Below are 12,816 nucleotides of genomic sequence, written 5' to 3'. Positions count from 1 at the left end.
TTGCAAGTTCATGAAGCGGTTGCTTCCTGGGAGGCTGAGAGTGGGATTTGCTGAATTAGAGTGAATTGCACACACGGAACTCTGGAGGGAAAAGGCAACTTATATGTAACTCTGGAGAACTGCAAAGTATGGAGGAATAATGATTTCTTTCACGGTCTATTTGTAACCTACTTTCTATTTTTGGGAATGGGCTTGTAAAAAAAAAAAAAAATTAATTGTGCCAATAATATTAACAACTCATTTTATCTATTTCCTGATAAAATCTGGAGTCACCTTAGACTCTCCCGAGTGCATTTTAAAGGACTTATTTTTTTCCTGTCATTAATTATTGGCAGCTATTTTTACACAAATTTCATTACTGGTTATTATATTATTATAATATTATATATATATATATATATATATACATATATAAATAAATATTATATATAAAATATATATTATTATGTTTATATATTATTATATACTGCAACTCTACAGGATGAGACAGAACATTATATTGCTGGGTGGTCTTGGATTGAACTACACATATAGCCAGTAACTTCAGTAGATTCCTCTGTCTGTCAGTCTTACAAATGAAAGTGATCTTCATTTGCACTGCTTTCTTTTTCTCAAGACCAAGAGACACAGAAGCAATAAAAAGTTGAACTACTTAAAAAATCTCTAAGAACAATTGTGCACTTGTGTAGTGTCCAGCTATTAAATAAATATAACCTTGTTGTAATGTGAATAGTTGCAACAATCACTAACTGCTTCAAGACTTTGTACATTAATTTATCCTCATTTATTCCCCATTTATCTGGCTTCATCTGGAGTACTGTGTCCAGTTCTGGGCTCCCCAGTACAAAAAAGACAGGGATATCTTGGAAAGAGTCCAGCAGAGGGCCACAAAGATGGTGAAGGGCCTGGAGCATCTCCCCTATGAGGAAAGGCTGAGTGAACTGGGGCTGTTCAGCCTTGAGAAAAGAAGACTGAGAGAGGACCTGATCCAGGTCTATAAATATCTGAGGTGTGGGGGGCAGAGTGGCGAGGACGGACTCTTTTCACTGGTGAGTGGAGACAGGACAAGGGGAAACAGCCAGAAACTGCAGCATAGGAAGTTCCGCACAAACATGCGCATGAACTTCTTTACAGTGAGGTGACGGAGCACTGGAACAGGCTGCCCAGGGAGGTGGTGGAGTCTCCTTCTCTGGAGATGTTCAAGACCCGCCTGGATGCCTACCTGTGTGACCTGGTGTAGGGAACCTGCTTTGGCAGGGGGGTTGGACTCGATGATCTCTGGAGGTCCCTTCCAACCCCTACAATTCTGTGATTCTGTGATCCCTTCAGTAGTTATTTTAGTCACTAAGGATTTTAGATACATGCTACAATATGATTGGAAATTTTGTGAGGCAAAAAAACCATTCGTCCTATGAGTACTAATTACTTAAAGAGTTTAAAAGTCATTTAGCATACGTAGTAATCCAAATTTAAAGACAATTCAAAGCTGAACTCAGATATCCAGAATCAAGACTTCAAGCACAGATGTTGCTTAAGACTTTATCTCAAGGCCAAATATTTCAACGTGAATATTTAAACACTTATCACTTCATGTTATTTTGCTGTTTCCATACAGGATAGACGTGAAAAGATATTTTAGAAAGTTGACCAAAAAAAAAAAAAAAAAGAATTCTGGACTGCAGATGAAATGAATTTAGACCATTAGTTTCATCTCCCTTAGCTTTCAGTGTGAAAAGCTATATTGATTAGTTGCTTAAGATTCCAGCCACATGTTGTGCAGAATTCTAACTTATGTCTGGATTTCAAATAAGTGTTTCAAAGTTCTTCAAATCTTTAAAGCAGTGACTTTCTTGGCTTTCTCACAGAGGGATTTAAAGTTAATTCTTTCTGCCTCTTATTTTCTAATTTGCTTTTGAAAAATTATTTCACTTAAAGGCATCCCTCTTAAATTTCACCTGTCTTTGAAACAACGCTGTGATGTATTTTTATTTGTGATGCAAAATAGTAGTGTCTTTAGTTTCGGAAGTAATGCTCTTTCTGGCTCTTTGCTTTTTGATTATTTGTTAATCTAGTGCTGTGTTTTCATCTGCATGTTTGGGTTTTTTTCTATTTGTTTTGTTGTGTTTTTTGTTTGTTTGTTTGTTTTAAGTAAAATAGCCCTTAATTTGTTCCATCATTAATTGCTGTAAGTTGACTTCTCAGACATTTTCTTAATTTACTAATCTAATTCTAAATCTATTTTACTGAATCTAATAATATCTAATAAGAGTTCTTTGTGCACGTTACAACTTGATATTTTGAAGGATTAATGTTCTGTTAGAAAAAAAATCAAGCACAGAATGAAAAATCACTAAAATCAAAACATGATTTTAGTACAGTCTTTTATTAAGGTAGATAAAGATTGTGACAAATTCAGTAAATATATCTGCATGTCTTGTCAGGAAGAATGTAATTGCTTCCAATTTTTTCCTTCTTATATTTGCAATTTAAGGCATACTCTGTGGCTTCTCTGCAAGGCAGCTGGTGAGCATTGCTCTTCCAGATGCCAGGGAGTCTTAGAATCTGGAGCGTCTTTAATGACTGTCTTTGATGACTGCCACACTACTGTCAACCTGTTATGGGATAAATGAAGATTTTTAAAGCATATTTGGTATTCTTTTGGGTACCTGCTTTTAGAATGTTCTAGAAATTCCATTCTTTTCCTTAAATACCTAGATAAAGAAGGTATAATGCAACTAGGTCTGTTTCATTGCACACAGTAACTACAAGTGAGAAACCTAAAGGGAGAACTGCCAGTATTCCAGGAGTGTCACAGCTCCTGACTTCAGGCTGTGTTTCTATTTAAAGCAATGACTGAGATGCTCAAGAGTGCTGTAAATTCTTCCGTACGACAAAGCCTCTTCAAGGGTGACTGTATGGATGATATAGAACCAGTCATCTAATCAAGGGTTGTTTTTTTTTTTGTTTTTTTTTTTAAACTGTTTATTTCTAAGAGGAATTGTTGAGAGTAGCTGAAGAATAGGCTTTCACTGAAAAGTTGAAGGAAAATCTGTTCATTGTTAAAAGGGCTATGTAGAGAAATGTAAATAATTAGATTATTCAAATAGTAAATATGTATTAACTGAGCAATCTATGGAGTTTTTACATCCTGCGTCTCACCATCAAGTCTGTAAAATCTGATATTTCTACTTGATATAGTAAATGACCTCCATTTTCAAAAGCACTAGAAAGTATATCATGTAGAATCCTTCAGAGCAGTTGGTTGAAATCAAGTTTAGGCTCAAAGTAAGCCTCATAATCAATTATCCATGAGATTCTGAAGGAAAAAAAATACCATTTCATCACACATAAGTAATTGTTTTGTCTAGTTCTTCCAATTTTTGAATGCTTTGTTTTGCAGTACTGCTAGCATTAATCCTATATGTGCCTTACATATTGTATGCACAGTTTTTTCTTTTAACAAGTGGGTAATTCAGCAGTAGAATATTGCCTGATCTCTTTAGAAAGATAATACCGCAGGGATGCTAAAATTAAGGCCACTCTTAGATAGCTTTCTTCTGTCAGCCTTGTGTAGAAGATAAGTGGAACTGAGCCCAGTGAATTCAATTTGCCAAAATTAACACAGGTGTTGACAAAAAGGTGTGAGTAAATATCAAAAAGGATTAATTTAGAAAGCTAGTGACCACAGTTTGTGTTGTGTTCATGTAATACTGTTTGTTTTCTACTTCATGGTCTTGAAAACTTGCAGTAAAAGCAGAATCTGTCTGTACAGTGTAAGTACAGGTATGGTGCCTGTCATATCTGTTTTGTTTAATTGTTAGGCTTTGCTTTTTGCAGCTCAATTGAGCTGTTTTTTTTCCAGAAAAATATTCCAGTACAGCCTGAAGTCACTGATCCCCTCATGGTAACTTTTTCTTTAAGTCATAGTGGTCCAATTGAACATACAGACCATTGAGAAATCAACTGATATTTAATACTTATCTCACTTCTAGTTTTTGCATTTCAATAGCTCTTATCTAATTTTGCTACTACCTTTCTGGTATACTACACTGATTTCCTCCTTTAAGATCTGACAATGTTTTCAGCTGTTGACTAAGAGACTTCTGTTCTATATATAATATATATAAATATACATATAATATATATATATTAAAAATGTTAATTATATTCTCATGAATAGTCCAGTCAATATACTGAATCCAGCTGTGTTTTCTAGTCTGAAGTAATTCCATATAAACAGTTATCTGTTATGTGAAATGTTAATATCTAATTATTTTTTAACCTACTGAATTTTTCATGAAAGTGAATTTCTTTCTAAAAACAAGTTCTCATGAAGATTCTTGGGCTTTTACATCCACAGTCTCAATTTAAAAGAATACTTCTGAGATATTAAAAAGATTTTTTCATATTAATATGAATTTGCTATTCCATTCTAAAGTACCTTTAACATCAAGTCACTGACCTGTGCAATAGTAAATTTTCATCCTGAAAAACAATGTTAGCTTTTTTAATTCTGTGGAATGTTGATTACTACATCAACATTTACAGTATATATGTCCTCTGAGTACAAAAGTTTATGCAGTATATACCTTCAGATTTGTCTTGTTAGTTTTCCTGAGAATGTGGGTAACAGGAGTATACAAAAAGAGTTAATCTGACTATTTAAGACTTGATTACTTAAAAAGTCTTTGTTAACTGCCAACATTTGAAAGCCAAGAGAAAAGTGGCCATTCCCAATGCTACTCTTTATGGAGGATCATATAAAATGAACAGAAATATGTTTTATTCTCAAAAAATGAGTGACAGACCAATTTTAGTAGATTGTGCAGTACAGTGCTTCTAGAAATCATCTTTTCACTGGAAATAGAAATATGTTTTGGAAATAACATAAAACAGCAACAGATAAATAATATGAATATAACAGTGAATATTATTGTATTAAGTGCCTAAAATTGAATTTCTTGTAAGAATTTAAAAGTGTAGTTATATTTACAAAAATCTATTTGTTTACAGAAAAAGTCCACTGTAAGAACATATTTTGCCTGCTGTTGAGAAATTAGCGTTAACTTTTTGAATACTTAATGATGAGTTAAGGATGTGCTATCTTTACAATTTAATAGTAACTTTCTCTTTATTTCCAAAAGCAGAACTATATTCTGTGATATTGGGATTTTTAACATATGTTTTATTTGGAATATGTAAGATTGTTCTTATTTATGGTACCTAGTATTTGAGGAGAAAAGATGGAATGATTTTAATTTCTTGATTTTATGTTTTCCACAGATCCTCTGTGGTTTTGTGGTTTTATTTTCTTGGTGCACTTAGCGCGTATACTTTTGAGTCTGTTGAATGTAAACTGGGAACTGAATGTCATAGGTGTTGGCATGTTTTGAAAAGACTAAAGAAACCTGTATAGGTTTTTTTTTCAGTCAACTGTCAGCATGGAAATCAGTTCAAAGTAACAGTTAAATAAAATTAAAGTAATATATGAAATTATGCTTTCATGCCATTGCTGCGTTAGTTCTCTTATCTAAAAGAAAAAAGTGAATGATGAGATAAATGAATAACAAGCTGTATTTGAGAAACCATGGCTACTTAGGATGGGAAAATGAAAATGCTAAATTGTCTGTAAAAATTCAGACGGAAAGAGCTTACTTTTCATTCTGGTTTTCATAAGCTGTTGGCAACTTAACCTGTCATGAGCTGAAATGTACCTAATTTTGAGTTATATAACAGCTGTTTGGCATTGTGTCATCTCTCATAAGGAATATACTTTTCACTAAGTTATCTGTGAAAGAGAATGCTTTCTACTGTCAGAATTAGCAATATGTTTTTAATTTTGGGGGACCTTATAGAATTTTTATATATATATATATATATATATATATATATATATATATATATATATATATATGTTATTACAGAACCATTAACCTAACTGATACATTGAACTAAACAGAACGTTTCTGAAAAATTCAGCCCATTACTGTTGCATGTTTTTTCTTTTATGTGTTTAGTGACAAACAAAAAACCAGCTCAAGCAACTATTACAAAGGTCAAGCAATTTGAAGGGTCTACATCGTTTGTTAGGAGAACACAGTGGATGCTTGAGCAGCTTCGCCAGGTCAACGGTATTGATCCTAATCAGGTAAGTTTGAACAGTTCTAGAAAATGGAAACTGAGGTCTTACAACTGATTTTTGGAACAAGCGTCTTTCATTATTCAAAAGGCAAATGGAAAGATAAGAGACAGGTTTAAGTGCAAATTCTCAAACAAGAAATTATTTGGTGGAGTACATAAAATAGATTTTAATGGGAAAGACAAGAGGAGGCCAAAGCTTGTAAGCAGATATCTTCTTTTTTCCCTCTTGTCTCCCGTACCCTTTTCCCTGCTCTGTCCTTTCTTTTAAAGAGAAAAATAAGAGCTGTGTTTGTCTTGTCTTCAACTATAAGCCTCTTGGGTTCCATTTTGGCATGCAGCTGTGTTGTAAGGGCGGTAAGTAGAAACAAAGAAAGGAGGGGTTACTGAGGTTCAAGTTTCTGGAAATACTGTGAACCTTTTCCCAGGACAGTCCACTCCTCAGATTCCTACACCCTGATTATCCACAAAGGGCTGTAGTGTACCTTTGCTGCCAGTGTCACATGACCACTGATTTAAAACAAAAATCAATCAAACAAACAAAAAACCCACTCAGTAGTTTTGGAATTGTTTCCAGAATTTTTGCCTACATGTTTTTTTAATGTGGAATGTGCAGTCTGACTTGAATTCTTGGGGAAAAATTGTACTAACGTGTTTATAAATGCAAACCTTCAATAGTCAAACAGCAAAATTAGAAGGTAGCAATGTGACTAATATTGTGTGATAACAAAATTATTTACTGCGTTCATTGTACAGCAGAATGTTCATGGTTAACCGCACTTGGTTTCTTCAGGGTTGTGCTCTGATCAAACAAATAAGCATCTTAGTGGTGCACCAAATTTAGTACAGTCCTGCTAACAAATATTAGGTTCTTGGGCCACTGCTAAGTGAAAAGCAGGAAGCAGAATTTTATTTGGATAAGAGGGATGGTGAAAATGAGAATAACGACATAGATACGGATATAGATATAGATATTTCACATAATCTGCAAAAGAACTCTGTAAATAGCATCTGGAGATACATTCAATGTCAAAGTCCTATCAAGTTCTTCAGCTTAGACATTCCTTTCAGACTTATTTTTCTATAGTTCAGTGTCATTGATTCAAAATAATATTTACTGGATTAGTTTACAAAATGATTTTTAGCAAATATTGCTAAGCGTATAGCATCACAGCTTTCATAGAATCCATCTATTTTGGCAGCTGTTGCAAGGTACAGAGCTGGAGGTTACTTGGTTCTGAAAGTGATTTTTTGTTCTTGTTATCCTGAGATCTATACAACACTATGATAATAAATAAAATACAATGACTAGTGCTTTCTGTTTCTTTCTTTGGGTAAATATAGAGACCAGAACCATATTTACTGTAATGCAGCATGAGGATGTATTTTAGACTGAACGGCCAAACATATTTAAACAAAAATCCTTGTGTTAATATAGAAGGTAAAAGTAGCTGCGTACCTGTAGTTAAGAAGAATTTCTTAACAGATTCCAACTTCTAATAATTTGATCTAAAATATTCTTATCTTCAGGTATTTCTTTTCTTAGCTGAATATTCCTCATTAAAAATACAAAAGAAAATAATTCCCACATGTGTTTTTATCAGAAATATACAGGTGAAAAAATAATGCTGGGATGATATGAAGTTACATGATCTTCATGGGGTTTTTTTGTTTGTTTGTTTGTTTTTTCCAACATAATTGCTTTTTAATTTTTTTTTCCAAAATCATTTTGGAAATCTTTTTTTCAAATCATTCATGAAACTGGAATAACAGTTGCGTATTCTTTCTTCTAGGATTCGCCAGAATTTGATTTAGTATTTGAAAATGCTTTTGACCAATGGGTAGCAAGCACTGCTTCAGAAAAATGCACATTCTTTCAGATTCTTCATCACACATGTCAGCGATATCTTACAGACAAGAAGCCAGAATTTATCAACTGCCAGTCTAAAATTATTGGAGGTAAGTCAATTGCAACTGGAGTATTCTGAGCATGTGGACATGAAACAATGGTTTGCATGTGACTTATTCTGTGCTTAAATGTGCTTATTTATACTTTGATATCATGAGTCTGAATATGCTAATCTAACAGTAATGAAATTGTAGGTTTCACCATCAAACATCTCTTCAAATTCTTCCAGTGTCTTTGTTTCTCAAATATTTAGTTTAAGAGGTAGTATTCACTACTCATCTTCTGAGAGTACCTTCTTTCTACCCACAGCAGCAGAGGACTTCTCTACAATATAAATTTATACAAGTGTGCCCAAAAGTGTTTATTACTAAATTTCCTATATGGATTTTGAAATTTCATAGAATATCCTGAGTTGGAAAGGACCCATAAGCATCACTGAGGTCAACTCCTTTAATTTGATTTTGGCAGAAATCCGTGAAGGTTTTTGTTACATTTCACAATTCATTTGTATCCTAGAGGGGACATCAGGTTAAAAAAAAAAAAAAAAAAAGCTTCCTTTCTTTCTTCCTATTTCACTAATCTTCCCATCATTTTCAAAAGCTTTTGGTTTACATTATATTTAAAACTTCAAAATGTATGTATCTAGTGGAAACATTCTTCCCGCACTGAGTAAAAATAAACCAATGACTGTGATATTAAGTATAGTGATAATGTGATCAAGTGAAAGTTTTGGGTGCTAATTCCTAGAACAAAGAGCATATTCAAATTTGGAAAGACTGTAAGTATAAGATTCCTCCCAGTGTTATCTTGTATTAAATATTTCAAGTTCCTCTCTTGAGGGAAGAGACCTATCTGTGCCTTACATGAGGTTTCTAGATAATGCTTTGTAGAAGAAAAGAAAGGCAGGAGGAGAGAGTTGTCTTTTTTTATTATTATTACTTCTTATAGTAGGAAATGCTTTTCAATTCTGTATGTTTCTAATGTGCTGGTAGTGACACGGGAATGCATCTAATCTGAGGTATTGTTGTGTTACACAAATTGTTAGTAAGTAACAAAACTAAACAGAAACAAACCTGAATTCTGAGCCTGTAATGATAAACAATTGCTGCCACCTTCAGGCACATACTAGAACTGCAGAAGGAAGGAAGACAAGTGGAAGTAAGGTGATGATCTTGCAATTTTTTTTTTTTTTTGTTCGCTTTTTTAAAGCTTTGTCCTATAATCTGTAGTTATTCTGTCAAATTAATTAAAATATCCTTAGAACCCAAATAAATTATATCTTTGCCTGTGTAACCTTTTCTCTAGGACAACTGACAAGAATTATTAGTGGATCACTCTTCTCTAAGAATATATTGCCAGTGTGAAATGGTAATGAGTTTCTTTTTTTGTAAGCTATTGACTCAGCTTCAGATATCAAGGAATAGGACTTCATGACGTTTTCATTAATTCTTTGGGTTTAATTATGAGGATGAAATTTCTACATGAAAAAAGACAATTTGAATTCAGTTTTTCTGTCCTATTTTAGAAAGCCAGTTGGAGACTGGAAGTTTCAGAATGTAGATTTCACAGAAGTTTTGCAGTTTGTTAGTAACTGTCAGCTTTAATGCAAAATACTTTGTTGGTGTTATCTGGATACCTTTATGCATTAGAAGAGATGCTCATGAGTGGTATACGGTGGAATAAGTCATTTGAAACCGAGTAAATGTGTATTGGTTTCTTTCTTACTGTTCAAGCTGAATGAATGACTTTAGAAGACACATGAAATTAAGAATTAGCATGGGAAGGCCACTTTTCTTTCAAATATCTGATAGTTACTGCTTTCATTTCTTAACTGATAGTCACTTAAAAGCTGTGTTCTTGAGCATGTGACCCTTACAGACTTGCACATGTAAATTAATTCTATTACTCTGAATTAAAGTGAAACTACTGTGATAAAATTGTATGTATTAAAAAAAATCTATCACTTGTTTTTGATAGTATTTTGTTATTTTGAAATAACTGAGCCAGAATGTAATTCTGTGTTTTTCATCTAATTAATAATAGTAAATTTTCTGGTCAGTAGACTTTTATTTGTATTAGTTTAGATTGAAAATACTAACTTGGATTTGTCCTGATTTATATAAATATATTCGAGTATAAAACTAAGTTTAAATTTCTCAGTTTGGAAAAGAGTAAGAAAAAGAGTAATAAGGAATTGATTCAAGTTAAGAATTCCTTTCTTTGTATCTGATCCTCAATGTGGTAACATCCTGTCCCAGCATCGATGCCAGTGTTTAAAAACATCAACAGAAGTACACTGGAAACATAGAAGGTAATTTTTTTAAGAAATGCATCAATGATTTGTCAATTTTACTTTTCATATTTATGCAATGTATTTTCTAGTTTTTAACTGATGATTTCTGATTTCTGTATTTTTCTAATTTCTGCAACTTTTGCTAAACTTTTCATTTCAGCAGAGAAAGGTGGGGCATCTGAACTATATGATGATATTGAACCTTAGAAGATAACAAAGTTTCTGAATGTAACTGTTGAAAAATTATAAACAGTATCTGATCCTTTTAAATTTAACATTTATTTTTAATAAGTAAGATTAAGACAGAGACTGAGGTTAGAAAAGAAAAAATAGCTTTGGCAAATCATTTAATGTGGTGCTCATGTAAAAATACTGAAAGGATTAATAAAATAATGATTAATTTCATCTGTAAGTAATAATGTACAACGTCTGAAAGCACTTGTTCTGCTGGTCAAGAAAAGTAATAAGTATTGAACCTTAGGAGAAGGCTTCATTATGTGTATTCATTCCAGTTTACCTACTGTTGTAGTAAGGCTCCTTGAGAAGGCAGTAATGCATACTGGTAGATAAAGCAGTAGTCAAAGCACTAGCCTGATCCACTGTGACAGTTCTGTTTTCTTACTTGCACTTTTTCTTTCCTTGGTAAATAAAATACAGTTGGCCTACTGAACTGCTATATAGCGCTAGTAGTGCATTCCATCACTTCTGAGCCCTATGCTTATTTGTATTTTGCGTGTCTATGTCTCTGCTTTTGTTTTGCTTTTGTGTTTTTTTCCTAAGAAACTGCATTTAAATTTAAATTATTTTCTGTTGTTGCTTGCAAGTTTCTATACTGTTGGTTGGAGTTTGTTTGTTTGTTTTTTTAATTAAAGTTCCACCTGAAAAATACTTCTGTGGAAGAAAATGAGCAGCTTATAAAAGTAGAATTGACAGAGAAATCAGTTTCTGAATGTCAATCACAATAGAAATCTACAACGATAATCTTGTGTGGTTCCACTGCTGCAATTCAGTGAACACGAGATATCGTATACTCCAGCTGTAAAATGTTGCTATATTTCAAATGAAGTATAACTGCACAGACTGACGAACTAATGGTGTTATTGATAAGAACTTTGTAACATTATTGCAGTATTCCTGGGAGTTGATATTTGCTGTATATGCCTAAGGAAAATTGCTGAAGAGAAATTAATTTGATGGCCATTTCAGAGTGCTCAGTTTGCTATGACGGTAATTCTCCTAGGATACAATTTGTTGATTTTACATCTTTGTCTTCAAAGTATATAAACTCATAAAATTCAAAACAGATTGCCTTTGCATAACCCTCACTCAGTGTAGACTTAATGCATTGTATTTCTTCTGTGCAGCTGATGGAACCTGACATCTTGAGAGAGAGGAGGTTTGATAGGGAGGCATCACTGCTTTGATTTCCAGGGGCAGAGACTGATGAAATCTGAAATAACAATTCCTAAAAATACTTAGCTTTCCTATTTTTGAAGGTGTGAATTAGCAGTTGGTCCAAAATACTGTAAGACCATTTATAACTATTAATCCTGGTAAATCTTGTACTGCTATCAGACTATGAACTAATCTAGTACAGTCATTGGTCTAATCTCTGTATTCCTTTTGAAATGTTTCTTCATTGAAAAGATATGTAATTGATGAATTTACACAGCATTTTCCATATCCTCTCCACTGCCAGACCACTGACAAGATGTAACATCAAAAGACTTCTTTGATTTTTGGGAAGGCCTCAGTTTAAACATGTGCGTGCACCTATATAAACAGTGTCTTTTATCTCCATCTCCTCCCCTTCCCTCCCTCTAAAGAACTAATGTTAAAATAATGCTTTATAGCTAACTATGGATTTCAACAGGAATTTGGAGTCCTCTCAAGTGTTGACTTAAATTTGCACTTAGGGAAGTCATTGCCATTCTGACTCGAAGGGTATCAATAATACCCTTCAGATTTCCCGTGCCACCCTGCAGGAATCATACAGATTCCTCTTAATACACTGTGAACTTCAACTCATTTTATTTTATTTTTTTTTAAATTATATACTTTGGACATAATACTGAATTAGATGCATGTATGAAATGCGATTGGTTGTATCTAAAAATCTCTGCACTTCAAAATAGCACGCAATATTTATCTGTGTTTTTCTATTCAAAGCTACTTTGAACCATCGCTGGCATTAAAGAGTAGTAAAAGATTTTTTTAAAAAGTAAGTAAAAGAAGTTACCTACCCCACATCAAAACTGTGGAAACTAATGTAATAATTCTTAATTTGAGATTAACTCTTATTCTGATACTTACGCTACTTTCCCATGCAGAGTCGGATTTTTACAATGGTGAAAACATCAATATGTGACTTGAGAGCACAGAGCTTTTGATGTTGTATGATTGGTGCAAGATAAAAGATGTGAAATCTGACACCTTTGTGCTGGCACTGCCACCTGCAGCTGAACATCCGTGTGTT

General features: G+C 33.3%; 1 protein-coding gene across 4 annotated transcripts in view; it reads left to right on the top strand.

The window, feature by feature from the left end:
* Window positions 1-12,816, top strand: part of STXBP6 (syntaxin binding protein 6) — an 86,916-nt gene that overhangs the window by 63,018 nt on the left and 11,082 nt on the right. For all 4 annotated transcript variants that reach the window (XM_048949340.1, XM_048949341.1, XM_048949339.1 and 1 more), the window contains 2 exons: window positions 6,018-6,148; window positions 7,932-8,097. In XM_048949340.1, the coding sequence (XP_048805297.1) occupies window positions 6,018-6,148; window positions 7,932-8,097 (297 nt within the window). The remainder of the gene's footprint in view (window positions 1-6,017; window positions 6,149-7,931; window positions 8,098-12,816) is intronic.

Source organism: Lagopus muta, chromosome 6 (assembly GCF_023343835.1).
Source record: "Lagopus muta isolate bLagMut1 chromosome 6, bLagMut1 primary, whole genome shotgun sequence".
Classification (NCBI taxonomy): domain Eukaryota; kingdom Metazoa; phylum Chordata; class Aves; order Galliformes; family Phasianidae; genus Lagopus; species Lagopus muta.
This window is presented reverse-complemented; position numbering and strand designations above follow the sequence as displayed.